The 14201-nt window shown below is 36.9% G+C and overlaps 1 protein-coding gene across 1 annotated transcript in view; it reads right to left on the bottom strand.

The window, feature by feature from the left end:
* Positions 1-5754: 5754 nt before the first annotated feature.
* The window catches only part of LOC142337633 (palmitoyltransferase ZDHHC23-B-like), a 44789-nt gene continuing 36342 nt past the window's right edge, over positions 5755-14201 (bottom strand). The window contains exon 8 of the mRNA XM_075387008.1: positions 5755-6257. Coding sequence (XP_075243123.1) covers positions 5969-6257 — 289 coding nt within the window. The 3' untranslated portion in view covers positions 5755-5968. The remainder of the gene's footprint in view (positions 6258-14201) is intronic.

Below are 14201 nucleotides of genomic sequence, written 5' to 3'. Positions count from 1 at the left end.
TTGCTTTAATGCGCAACAGTTCTTTAAATTCAGATTGAGCAGAAAAACCGATGAAAAGACCTGGATGATGAACGTCAACAAGAGTTCACTTAAAAATTAAAATAAGTCAAGCAAAACAAAATTTTCTCAGCATCAAAGTTTTCAGCATCAAATTTGCACAAAAGTTACCAAAAATTACTAGGAAGTTGCACAAATCCTAGAAGTAATTGAATTCAAAATTATTTTTGTGCACCTATACAATAAAGCATCTGCAGGCATTTGGTAAGTACCATTGGCTCCTTAATTTGAGCTAAAGGTAAAGATACTCATAAATTGCAAAAAACTTCACGCGGAGACAAAACGCAAAAATAACTACAATTTGCTGTGTTCAATTTGACGTTACCAATACATAGAACATAAATAGGCACAAAATTTCTCTTTGGCAAAGAATTCCTGAAGTGTGCTCAACGTCACTTGAAGACTCTTTGACAAGACAAGACTTAAAAAAGGACAAGAAAAAAAGCACAACTTTGGACTCAAAAACTGCCCTTATCACCTTAAATTCAGGCCTTCCCAGCAATTTCAGCACACCTAGCAGTTAAGAATACTGACCCGGCTTAGGGACTCTCCCGTCACTTAATGTCCCCCAAGTCATTGCGTTGCACCAATTTACCTGTTTGTCCTCTTCCGAATGCTCAAAGTCAAGGAAGAACTGTGAACACACTACAAAAAAACAGTTTTGCTGAATGAAATACATCTAGACTAGTGAGCAGTAAGGCCCAAAGAAAAATAAATGCCATAAAAGAGCAGCCCGACTAAGGTAAACGCTACAAACTTTGTTTGAAAGCTACTAAACATAACCAATCAGAAGTTGTTTAACTTAAATAGAGCAACTTAAACACCAATAGTCAAACATAAATCGACTAACTTAGGATGACTTGCTCTCACAGGATAGGCGGGGCAATTTGTTTTAGACGGCTTTTATCAGAGAAAATGTTTTTATGGGCGCAAAATAGACAACCCCACAGTGATCTGAACCGCTGAACTCCAGTTAGGCAGTCTTACATCTTAACTGCACATCTACAATGGGTTTGATTTCTATCTCTCGCAGCCGTTTTAGGAACAATCATGATCGCAAAACGAGAGCAACTTGGATCACTCAAAAATGAAGAACTGAAGTCACTCACGAGGTCAAAAAATGTTCTCGAACAAAAGCGCGAAAACAGTCAAGCAAAAATTTTGCATAAAAAGACCAACACGTTTACAATGATTGCTTCAAACTGCTTCTGCAGTTTTGTAAAACAGCTTTCTCTATTAAAAAAAGTTTGCTTGATGAAAGAAAACCAATTTAAAAATGACAGAGGACCAATTTGGAGAAGACACAAAACCAATTTATGATGATAGAACAGCAATTGATAGAGACTCATACAAATTCAAAGAAGGCTCGATTCAAATATACTGACCCCCATAAAAAACATTCAAACTATAGACGCTACAGACATTCAAGACATCAAGGCTCGCGAGTATCTTGTGATTATACATAATCATATGTTATAACCAAGCTTAGTAGACAATACGGGATTGTATCTAAACTGCGGCATTATACTCATGTTAATCGGATAATTTTGTATAACAGTAGCATTATCAAATCTAAAACTAAATAAGGTTTATTAGCATATGGCTGCACTAATTACTCGCATTTACTGCCCCCTTTAAATAATTCAAAAGAAAATTGTAAAATTCAAGTGACTTCTGCAAACGCAGGGACAGTATTGAAAATAAAACGGTTGAAAAAGGCAATTTAACGGCATATGACTTACATATCCATATCTATGACCTATTGAAAATCGTATTCAGATCTCCATAGTTCAAGCTATTAGAATAATCTTTTTGTGCTCGAAGAGAAATGGTAAGCAACAAGGAAATTGGAACATTCAGCTAGAAATCTTTGAGAATTGAACTTACCAAAAACAATCCTTGCAATTCTTTGACAGGAGTGTTAATAAAATTGATGACAGAAATTTAATACTAATTGAATGTTACATCAACGCCTCGTGGTTGAGGCTTCAAAAAAGCAAAAGCGCTCGTTATAAATACAACTACGGGTATATATCCTGTTTTAATATTTATTTTGGGTGGTGTTTTGACAATATGGGTATCACGCTAGGAATCCTCTTCTACTGCATTCCACTTATACTTAATATCTTTGATTAAAAAGTTTGTTGTACTTTTCTCATGTATTTTTGAATAGGAGAAATACAATCTTTCTGTCTGTGGTTGTAACTATGTCACGCCTAGCCGCATAGCGTGGGGGCCGGGCAGAAAAACGTCCCAAATATATGTTAATTCAATATTGCCTTGGAGTCAGCTTTGATAGCTCAAAAATGAAGAACTGAAGTTACTCACGAGGTCAAAATGTTCTCGAACAAAAGAGCGAAAACAGTCATGCAAAAATTTTGCATAAAAAGACCATCACATTTACAAGGATTACCTCAAACTTCGTTGGATAGCAAAGAAATAAAATTCGACTAAGTTTTCTCGAACGATTGGCGAGGCCAGAGAAACTTGTGCAAATACTTCTGCCATGGTAGTAGTTCGAAACCGCGTCCTCTCGGTCTGTTCTTGCATGATGAAGGGTTTAAAGCATATTAAACAACAAAAATTACCTGAAAAAAGTTGTCAGTGCTTCCGAAAGCATAATGAAAAAAAAAGATTCGCTAGAAGTTTTGTAGCAAATTAAAGATTAAAGATCGACGCTACTTTCGCAAAAATGTTTCAAGCAATTCATTTAAAATTGAAAACATAAGACTAACGTAAGGAGAATTGCTCTCGAACGACTAATGGGAGCTCAAATATATTGCAGCCTGCTTCAGCCGGAGTGTGAGCAATGTGATAACTAAACTCACTTAGGAGGGCTCCAAAGGAAGTCATTGGAGGTTATTATGAAACCACTAAACATAAAAACAAATAAAGTGAAAAATATAGTGAAAAAATGAAAGCATATAGTGAAAAACAATAAAGTGAAAAAATGAAAGCAATTTCGGGGCACTTCTCATGGGACTTTTTGGAGCTCTTAATTGCAGCCAATCAAATTAGGCTGCTGAAAATTTTGAATGAGAGAAATGTAGATAGCTCAACTCAAAAAGTCAAGGGCGGAAACGTCATTGCAGAACTGTCAATCAAAAATTTTGCATTTAAAACCAACACGTTTAAAACTATTGGTACTTTGTTTGACAGCAATTAAAAACCTGGTTTGAAACATCGCCGGCAGATTGCCGGAAAATACCCGCCGTTGACGCCCTTGATGCATATTGGGATTCAAACAGAAAAAGAAAAAACAAACAAATTGACCGAATTTTTTCATTGTCAAAAAGTGCTCTAATTTCGCGTGCGGTTTCAGTTAGATTCGAAAAAAACTAATTCAGCTTCTAAACTGAAAGCTAATAAGCTCAATACCAATTTCAGCTAGCAAACACTAGTGGACTTTGATAACCTAATTCCCAAGGAATTAACGAGCAGGCTTGATTGGATTATCCCGTCTCTTTTGATTTTGCTCTTTTGACTTAGACAGTATTCACCACATTGCACAATTCAATAATTGTAAAAATTTTAAATCCATTCAGTTGAAACAGTGAGTGAGGTAAGTCAAACGTGAAAGTCGTGACTCATGTAAAACGAAAAACGTGATCCAAAGGTAAAGCGAAACAAAAATCATAGCAGGACCAGTCCTGACGTACACTTTAAGGAGTTTTCATTGAATAATCAAACATACCCGGCAGATTGCCGGAAAATAGCCGCCGTTGATTCCAATATACATGATAGGGATTGAAAGAATAGATATTGAAAAAAAGATTTTTGTACAAAAACATTTTTTAAGTCCGATTTATTTTGATGGCATTTCGTAGTTGAACATAACGTACTTCTGTTTCTAAAAGAGAGGCTACAGGGGCTACTATCAATACCAATAAGCATTAGAGATGGTAACTAAGACTTATAGGAGCGACGTTCAAATAGCGGGCATCCAAAATTGGGCTTTATGGGTTTATCCCGTTTCTACTTGACTTCAATTTATTATACTGACTCTGTTCTTTTTGAATTGCTTTGCTGAGCCATTTATGTTCAAAATCACTTTTAGCAGAATGAGAGAAGAAAGAAACTAGCCTGGAGAAGTCAAAAAGATATCACGCAAAATGTTGAAAAAGCGGCAAAATGAGGTAAAGCGAAAAATTTTTTTTATTCGACGAAGTAAAAAAAAAATAGGAGCGCTAAAATATCCGGCTGAGAAGATGAGGGCGGCTATTAAAAACTAGACCTAGAACGGACCATGAGTCAATTGAGTAAACCATTTCAAAAAAGAACCAGATCAAATTTTTTTAAAGAAAAATGAAAATCAATGTCAAAATGCCGCATGTGAACAAGAAACCACTAGCGAGAAAGACAAATTGAGTTCAGACAAAACAAGAGGCCTAGAATGAACTATGAATGGATTGGAAAAAAAATCATTTAGAAAAAGATCCGATCCAATAAATCTAAAAACAGTAAACATCACAGTGAAATTGCCGCATGAGAACACAAGCGAGAAATCGAATTTTTGTAATTTAAATAATTTAAAAAAACATAACAGGACAAGTCCTGACGTACAATTCAAGGAATTTTCATTGACTAAACGAACAACTAGACCTAGAACAGACTATGAGTGAATTGGGAAAACCGTTGGGAAAAAATCAGAAAAAATAGTCAAAAAATTAATCTTAAAATTCCTCATGTAAACAAAAAAACCACTAGCGAGAAAGGGAAGTTCAAACTAAAAACTAGGCCTATAATGAATAATGCCTGTATTGGAAAAACCATTCAAAAATTCGGTCCAAAAAATCGAAAAAAGTAAAAAAAAAAACAGTGAAATTGCAGCATGTGAACCAAAAATTACTAGCGAGAAAACGAATTTTGGTTCTAACACGTTTTCTCACTCTACTTCAAAATTAGAGTTACAAAATGTCACGCCACATATCCACTCGCTTTTTCGCTCCACTTCCTGTTTCGGCGTGACCAAAATCATGCAAAAGTGTGATTAGATCTTAAAAAAAGGCAGCGCCCCAATACAATTCAAATTCTTTGAATTGTTAAAAAAAAGGAGAGCGCCTAAATAATAGCCGTTGAGAGGCTGACGGCGGCTATTAATAACAAACAACCTGGATTGCAATGATAAAATTTGAATGGAAAATGAAAAGACATCCTGTAAAATTTGCGTTGTCCTGTTAGGCTGAACGCAATAATCAACACGTTTCAAGTTTGTTTAAAGTCAACTACAAAATTAAACAAAACCGACTAAACGTCGAAAGAATTGCTCTCGCACGACTAGTGGGAGCTCTAATCAATTGCAACCTGCTTCAGTCCGGGGGAGGGGGAGCCTAAATGCGACTAAGAAGTTCAATAGTGGGCTTCAAAAAACCCCATTAAAGGTTAAGATATACCACTATTAAGATTTAAAGGGAAAAATGGCACCAATTTCGGCGCAATTTTCATTAGTTTTTTAATATTAAATTGCCACCAATTGAATTCAGCTGCCTGAAATTGTGATTGAGAGCGAATTTTAGATCACGCGAAACGCAAAAAGTCAAGGACGTAAACGTCACTCGAAAAGTCAAAACCGTCAAGCGAAAATTTTGCATAAAAAAAGACACACATGTTTACAAAAATTGCTATGAACTTCGTTCAAGAGCAGTTAAACACCTGCACTCTAGGTCTATATTGTAGCTACTAGGTTAAAGACAGAAGTGGATTACAAATTTCAATTAAACTGAAGCAATTCATAAAAAGCTTTGCTATAGAACCCTGAATTGTATTTTTAGTGATTCTGAACTAGCTGCATCAGAGTTTCTACGCGTATGTATTTTGATGATCTATGTGATGTTTTCAAGGTCCGAGAAGGAAACAGTTCTTCTATGTACAAATTAAAACTCAAAATGAATTGTTACCGAAGTTTATTATTTCATACATTCTGGTACATCGGCGGTGGCTTCGTTGGCAGTTCCCACAAACTTGGAGGGTATAACACTCTCACCCAATTTCTGTAGAAGCCTCTGTTATATTTGTTGAGCCACCTGTACGAGAGAGGTTCCTTTCCAGACATTCTATTGAGCATTTTAGATTTGATGTACTTCTGTATTCTGACTAGAGATATGCTCATGGATATTGATATGAACATCCGGATAGAAGGGTACACCTGGTATATGCCCACAAGAAGACCGTATAGGGTACTGACAAACACGTATCTCATCCTGAAATTAAAATATTTTTAATAGCAAACTACAAACATAGCGGGCAGAATGCCGGAAGATAGCCGCCGATGACGCGCTTGATGCATATCGGGATTGAAACAAAAAAAAAGAAAACAAATTGACTGAATTTTTTCTGTTTCTTTCAGTGTCAAAAAGTGTTCCAATTTGGCGTGCTGTTAGATTCTAAAACTATACTTAATTCAGCTTCTAAACTTAAAGCTAATAAGCTTAATACCGATATTAGCTAAAAAACACTCTCATGAACTTTGATAACCTAATTCTCAATGACTTAATGACCGGGCTTTTTCGGTTTATCCCGTCTCTTTTGACTTTGTTCTTTTGATTTTGACCTATATTGCGTAATTCAATACGTGAAAGAATTTAAAATCCATTAAGTTGAAACCCCTAACGAAGTAAGTTAGAAGTCAAACGTGAAACGAAAAACGTGATCAAAAGATAAAGCGAAACAAATAAACATAGCAGGACCAGTCCTGACGTACAATTCAAAGCATGTTCATTGACTAAACAAAAAACTTGACTTAGAACGGACTACAAGTGAATTGGGAAAACCATTTCAGGGAAAACCATTTGGGAAAAATCAGATCCAAAATTTAAAAAAAAAAAACAGAACAATCGACAAACGTATTGCTCTCAAACGACCGGCGAGCGGTTGGCTTCGTCAGTAGCCAGGCACAGGGGTGAGGCTACCTTTAGCTTGATCGAAGGCGCGTAACTGATCATAGCGGGGAGGGTGCCCGGGGCTGATGGGGTGGCAACAATGGGGGGTCAATCTCTAAGAACCGCCCTTCGCACCATAAGTATAAGTCTCCAGAACAGATTCTGTGAATAGCACACTTGAAGACTAGTGAGCTGAAAAGCTCTAAAAGCACCTAATGCCCGCTGCTGCCGTTTTTGAGGACGAAAAGTCAAATACGTCAGACATAAAATTGGTCAAGCGAAAAATGGCAAAAAAAAGACCGACGGGACAAATATAATTGCTACAAACTTCGTTTGAGAGCAATTAAAAAACAATGTCAAAATTCCGCATGTGCACAAAAACCACTAGCGAGAAATTGAATTTCGTTCAAACAAAAAACTAGGCCTAAAATGAACTATTAATGGATTGGGAAAATCATCTAGAAAAATCGGATCCAGAAAATCGGAACAAAAAACAATAAAGATCAAAGTTAAATTGCCGCGTGTGAACAAAAGCCACTGGCGAGAAATCAAATTTTTGCTCAATCACCGTTTTCTCAATCTACTTTAAAATTAGAGCAAAAAATTTCACTCCGCAAAACTAGTCGCTTTTCGCTCAACTTCCTTTTTCGGCGTGACCAAAATCACTACTCCAATTTGAGTTCAAAAAACATTTAAATGTGGGACCGGATCTTAAAAACATAGCCAGAATTCCGGAAACAACTTGAAGAGTCGTCTTCGTGAAAGAATTACCTTTTTAATCAACTGATAAATTCTAAAGTGACTACTAAAATTCAGTCAAAAAATGAAAAATAGCTCATAAAACCAACTGAACTAAAAATTACATTACTCCTATAATGGTCAAGCCGTGTTAGGTTCCCAAAACTTTCAATTTTTGAAGAAAAACTTGAGCATTGTAAGAAACGGCCCGAATAAGAGCCGTTCGAGAGGCTGACGGCGGCTATTAAAACTAACTACCTTTTGTCCGAAAATACTGCTGTTACAACATTGAATGTTCCCCACTATATTCCAGCATTTTTGGCTTGGTGTGATTTTCTAACTCTCTACTAAAAATTTAAAAATTCCAAAGATTTCGCTTCCGGAGTAAATTTGTGAAGTGCAAGCGAAAACAACTACTTACAACTATAGAAAAATTGAGTAACAACTGAATATTTAATATGCATAAACTTAGCTGGCAAACTCATAATATAAAGTTGAACAACATAAAATTGAGTAGCTCCAAAATATTTATTTATTTAACAAATATTTATTCATATACGTATATATAAACATATATATAACCATTGATTTTTTGCCTCAAATTTCAACGACAAAATTTTATCTTAACTTTCTGCAATGCATAAATGAGAATTTTGTACATACTATTCCACCTAACAGGCTGGTTGTGTGCCTCAATCTTGTTTCGATCTGTTTCACGTCAAACTTGTTTTGGTCAATTTTTGCGCCCAGTAACGGAAGTAATTTTGATGACCAACAATACATCCAAAATCAATTTCTATTGATGTGAAACTTCCAATTCCTGCGCCGAATTTTATTAAGTGGACAACACTTTATCAATTAAACATACCCGGCAGATTGCCGGAAAATAGCCGCCGTTGATTCCAATAAGCATGATTGGGATTGAACGAATAGAATATATTGAAAAAAAAAAGATTTTTGTACAATTTATTTTGATGGCATTTCGTAGTTCAACATACTTCTGTTTCTTAGAGAGAGGCTACAGGGGCTACTATCAACACAAATAAGCATTAGAGGTGGTAACTAAGACTTATAGGAACGACGTTCAAATAGCGGGCATCTAAAATTGGGCTTCATGGGTTTATCCCGTTTCTATTTCTGACTTCAATTTTTTATACCGACTCTGTTCATTTTGAATTGCTTTGCTTAGCAACTGATGTTCAAATTCACTTTTAGCAGAATGAGAGAAGAGAGAAACTAGCCTAGAGAAGTCAAAAAGATTTCACGCAAAATGTCGAAAAAGCGGCAAAATGGTAAAGCGAAAAAAAGTTTGACGAAAAAAAAAATACGTCCGCAATAATAGCCGGCTGAGAAGATGAGGGCGGCTATTAAAAACAAACTTGGTTAATTATACGAGTACATTTTCCAATGTTTGACACATTTACATGCAAAATCGCCCAAAAAATGAACACTCACTTTGATTAGAGTAATTCATATTATGATCGCCAAAACTTTGTCTCTGATGTAAAACGCTGTCAATTCATCCAAGAAGCCGGCTGACAAATTTATTCCAACTTCTTTCTGCAAAAGAGTACCCAATTCCGGTCACATGAACTAATTTTGCAAACTTCCAGTAACCAAATAATGGCATTCTGCCAACATTGCGTTAAGACAATCATCATTACGCCACAGAAAACACATAAGGCCATTAAGAATTGATTAAAAACGCCCCTTTTCAGGAGTTGAACATTCTTTTGCAATAAATTTTGATCGTTTCGCAGAAAAGTTTCTTAGATTATAGACGATAAGTTAGATTATAGAGATAAGTTTTTTTTGAATCATTAAGATTCACGTGAACTTGATAATTTTGCTAATAAAATATTACATGCCAAGAATTCCCATTCTGAATTTGAACATTCTGTCAGCGGGATAACTTTGAAAACACTATCAGAGTGCAGAGTGTCAGATGGTTTGCTCTTTTTTTAAAAAAAATTGATCACAAATTTTGCCGGCTTTGCTTAAATAATGTATCTAGTGGGAATGCTATGACCAATTTACTTTTCTATTCAGCGGCAGTTTTGATCCCACAAGTAACCGACTTCCAATTAGGTGATTAAGCATTGGGTTTCGATACGCGTGTGCATTGTTATTGTGCTCAATTTTCAAGTTCTTTCTCTTGTTCGAGAACTTCCGTTTTGCTCAGCACTAGTTATTGCTTGTGCATCAATCAATTGTTTCGTTTCTTCAATGACTTCTTTTTTCCAGCTCCATCATTTCTTCAACGTACATCAATCATAAAATTTTATGATACAGCCAATCATCTCCGTCTCCAGAAGTGAAACAGTTTTGTCAGTATTCACTGTTAGCTTGTTTTGTTTGAGGTACTCTCCTTGTTTTGTTTTCTTCAACTGCTGAGTGATACTGACTTGACAGCTTTTGCAAGATGGATTAAAATAGCAACCAATTTTTCATAATTATGATGAGTATGCTGTAAGACGTTAGCTAAAGGTAAAAATGCATCTGTAGAAAATTTAAGCCTTCAAAATCCAAACTGACTATCCTTAAAAATTTATTTAAGATTCATTCATTCATCTGATTTTGCTGATCTTGTTCGCTTCCCAATCTCGTTTGCACAAAGCTCCACGGTTTCTTACCATTTGTGAGGACACAAAAATTGTTTCATAAACACAGTGCCACTCTTTTAGCGACCTATCAACAAAACGTGGCTCAAAAAAATAATGAGTTTGCTCGGTTAGTTTTTTTTAAAGATCATAAACTTTAATTAAAGAAATCTTCTTTAAAAATCATAAACTTTAATTGTATTTAACCAGTTTTAAGCAAGCTGAATTTTCTTGTTGAACACTTTTCTCAACGCCGCACGTCAAAACCGTTTGGGTAATAATCACCTAAAAAATTTTCTCTCAGAAAAAGCAACGGATGTCTATAATGCCAATTCGTCAAGAAAAAGGATGCTAAGGTTTTAGACATTCAAACAATTTGAATCAAAACTGTTTCGGCTGATTGATTCAACACATAAAACTTGAAGAATTCTCAATAGGTACACAAATGTTATCCACCGTTATGAAGCATTTGCCTCAGAATTCCACACAGCAGAACCTCCCACGACTAACTCTTTTTTTATGATCACGGCTCATAGAATTAATGTTCCGCGCACAAAAAAACAAAACCAACTAAACGTCGGAAGAATTGCTCTCGAACGACTAGTGGGAGCTCTAATCAATTGCAACCTGCTTCAGTCGGGGGGGGGGGGGACCTAAATGGGACTAAGAAGTTCAATAGTGGGCTTCAAAAACCCCATTAAAGGTCAAGATATACCACTATTAAGATTTAAAGTGAAAAATGGCACCAATTTCGGCGCAATTTTCATCAGACTTTTAGTATTAAATTGCCACCAATTGAATTCAGCTGCTTGAAATTGTGATTGGAGAGAATTTTAGATCACGCGAAACGCAAAAAGTCAAGAGCGTAAAAGTCACTCAAAAAGTCAAAACCATCAGGCGAAAATTTTCCATAAAAAAGACACACGTTTACAATAATTGCTATGAACTTCGTTCAAGAGCAATTAGAAACTTTCAGGAACATCTCCGTTTTCTTATATTCATGTTTCTGTTAGAACTAATATTTTGATTTCTCTAAAGGCCAGCAAAAAAATAACACAGCCAGTAGATTGAAGGAATAGCGGCAAAATAGCCTTGCGTGCCGTATAATACAGATAAAAACGGATACAGATAAAAGTTGAAAGAGTTATTGATGCCTCTCAAAAAATTATGTAACAATTATTTACTGATGAATTAACAAAGCTTGTTAAGATTCATTCCGCAAAGCCTTTTTATTAGGGACCTTTATTACGCATATGAATTTCTATGACCTTAAACTAATGCCAATTAAAGTAAATGGGAAACGTCATTACATGAGGCACTTCACGTACGATCAAAATTGAATCACGCAAATGAACTTACATCTAGTTGGAGAGACCGAGAGAGAGAGAGAGAGAGAAAGAGAGATGGAGAGAGAGAGAGAGAGAGAGAGAGAGAGGGTGACGCCACACACGCATGTCTTATTGAGAGGATGAAGTAATTCAGAAAATTTGTCTTCAGTTTTGCTATAAAAACAAATGTAAAATAAAAAGCGTCAGACGGAGAAACAAAAATCACGAATACCGCAATATAGCTATGCTCAGCAAGAAAACTGACGCATAGATTGCTGCATATTTTTTCGTGAAAACATAACCGTCGGGCTACGAATTGCTTTCAAACGACCGGCGAGCGGTTGGCTTCATCAGTAGCTAGCCACGGTATAGTGAGGCTAGCTTTAGTATAAATGAAGGGACGTGAGGTGAGCGCAGCGGGGGGGGGGGGGTGTACACCGGAGGGCTGATGGGGGCAACAGTGAGGGCGGGGGGCAAAGGTGGGAGGGGACCTTTGGCTGCACAGGGCATTTCAGGTCTGAACGATGTGCAGGGGTGGGGATTGAGGAAGGAGTGAGGGGGGGCTGATGTTTGGTTGTGGGGGGGGGGCTGATGTTTGGTTGTGGGGGGGGGGGGGGTGTGGCGGTTGTGGCGGTCAATTTCTAAGAACCACCCTTCACACCATAACTATAAGTCTCCAAAACAGTTTCTGTGAATCGCATACTTGGAGACTAGTGAACTGAAAGTCTCTAAGAGAACTTAATGTCCACTGGGCGCTACCTCTTTTATCCCGTTTATGGGGACGAAAAGTCAAATGAGTCAGACGAAAAATCGCATAAAAAAGAGCGACAGGACTAATATAATTGCTACAAACTTCGTTTGAGAGCAGTTAATAATTCAAAGAAATGAAACCCTATTCTGGCAAAACACATATTTTGGATTGCGTGACAATACTAAAGTGAAATGAATGTCTTTCCTTAACAATAGCAAAAATACGCCGAAAGGAAATTCATGTACAACCATTAACAATCAAGTTTATTACAGCAGCAGCTTGAAGAGTTTTGAGTTTGAGTTTGAATTTGGGACATTGGTTCTAAACTGTACACTGTTACTGGGGTACGAAGCCATTTTAAACACCGTGGAGGGTTTTTACTGGCTTTTCCTGATTGCGATTACTTGTCGTTGATTACTTCTGGCTAGCCGTGTTTGCAGTTGTTATTGAACATTGTTAGGCATAAAGGTAAGTTTTGTCAGGGATCGGGAAAAAAAAGAAAGAATAAGTAGGTAAAAAAAGGACAGAAAAAATAGATTGAATTAAACTAAAACTAGAGGAAGGGATGAGAATTAATCAGCTTTGTTTGTTGCTCGAGACAGCTGCGGCGCGTTGGGGGATCGAACTCCCGCTGTGTTTTTCTTTTAGTATACTTATGTGTTGCGCCAATATACACACGTCTCTGCTTGAGAATTGTCTTTATGGTTCGGTTTATTTACCTTGGCTGATGAGTTTCTCTCGATTTTTGAATTGAATTCGTTATACATAATTGAGATACTTTAGAACCATTGGTGCAAAGTTTGCCGGTTTCGAATTGTATCGTATTTTTACAAATACTGAGCATTCAGGCTTGAGGGGAGTAACAAAATGTCTGTACGCACTACTCCCGAGAGTCCTCCTCCAGAGGAGAAGTTTCCTCACGGCATGGTTCGGGTGATTCCTCTCGAAAGCTTCGGCGACGGAGCCAGGGATCCCCGGCAGATTGCCCGAAAGAAGCTTCCTCTGTTTGAGGGGCTGTTACCTGATGGACTTTCGGAGGCTTATAGAGCTTGGAAGCGACAGAAGCGCATTTTAAAGCCTAGGAAACGGCGGGCAACTTCTGATTCTGATTCAAAAGGATCGAAGAAGCTTCCTGACCCTAGATTAGATCCTGACTTTGACTCGAAGGATCCTTTGGGTCTTAGTCGGTGATCACTGATTTTTAAATCAGTAAATATGAATAAACAGTTGGATTGTCAAAAAGCCTAATAAATCAGAAAGTCTAACGTGCTTTTGCAGTTGTTCTTTGGACATTGCCTTTTATTTTCTATAAGCCGTATAATTGCTTCAATTTTGTTATTTTTTGCGCGCTTGATGTATTCTTTCGCCAACCGTATCTGAATATTTCTTATAGTAGGTGAGTTCGATTCTTCATGTAACTTTTGCACGCTGTACCATCGAGGTTTCCTTAAACATATTCTTAGTGCTCTGTTTTGCGCTTTTTGCATGATTGATATGACCGTTTGCGATTGGTTGAGCCAGCAAGCGTTTGCATATAGAAATAAGGGCCGGATCCAGGATTTGTACAGCAGAAGTAAACTGTCCTGCTCAACATTGAGATTGCTTAGACGCTGCAGTTGGAATATTCGCTTGTTTGCTCTGCTTGTGATGTCTTTACAATGCTCATTCCAGTTTAGGTGTGGTGTCATGGTTATTCCTAAGAATTTTATGGTTTTCGCTTCCTCAATTTGTTTTCCGTTGATGTTTAAACTGAGTTTTGTTTGTCTTTTCGAAGGGTTTTTGAATAGCACGTATTTTGTTTTGGCCGGGTTTATTTTGATTTTCAACTTATCACACCACTTTATGAGAG

Source organism: Convolutriloba macropyga, chromosome 4 (assembly GCF_964194025.1).
Source record: "Convolutriloba macropyga chromosome 4, txConMacr16.3, whole genome shotgun sequence".
In the NCBI taxonomy this organism is placed as follows: Eukaryota; Metazoa; Xenacoelomorpha; order Acoela; family Convolutidae; genus Convolutriloba; species Convolutriloba macropyga.
Note: the sequence above shows the minus strand (reverse complement) of the source record. Positions and strands in the feature narration are given on the sequence as shown.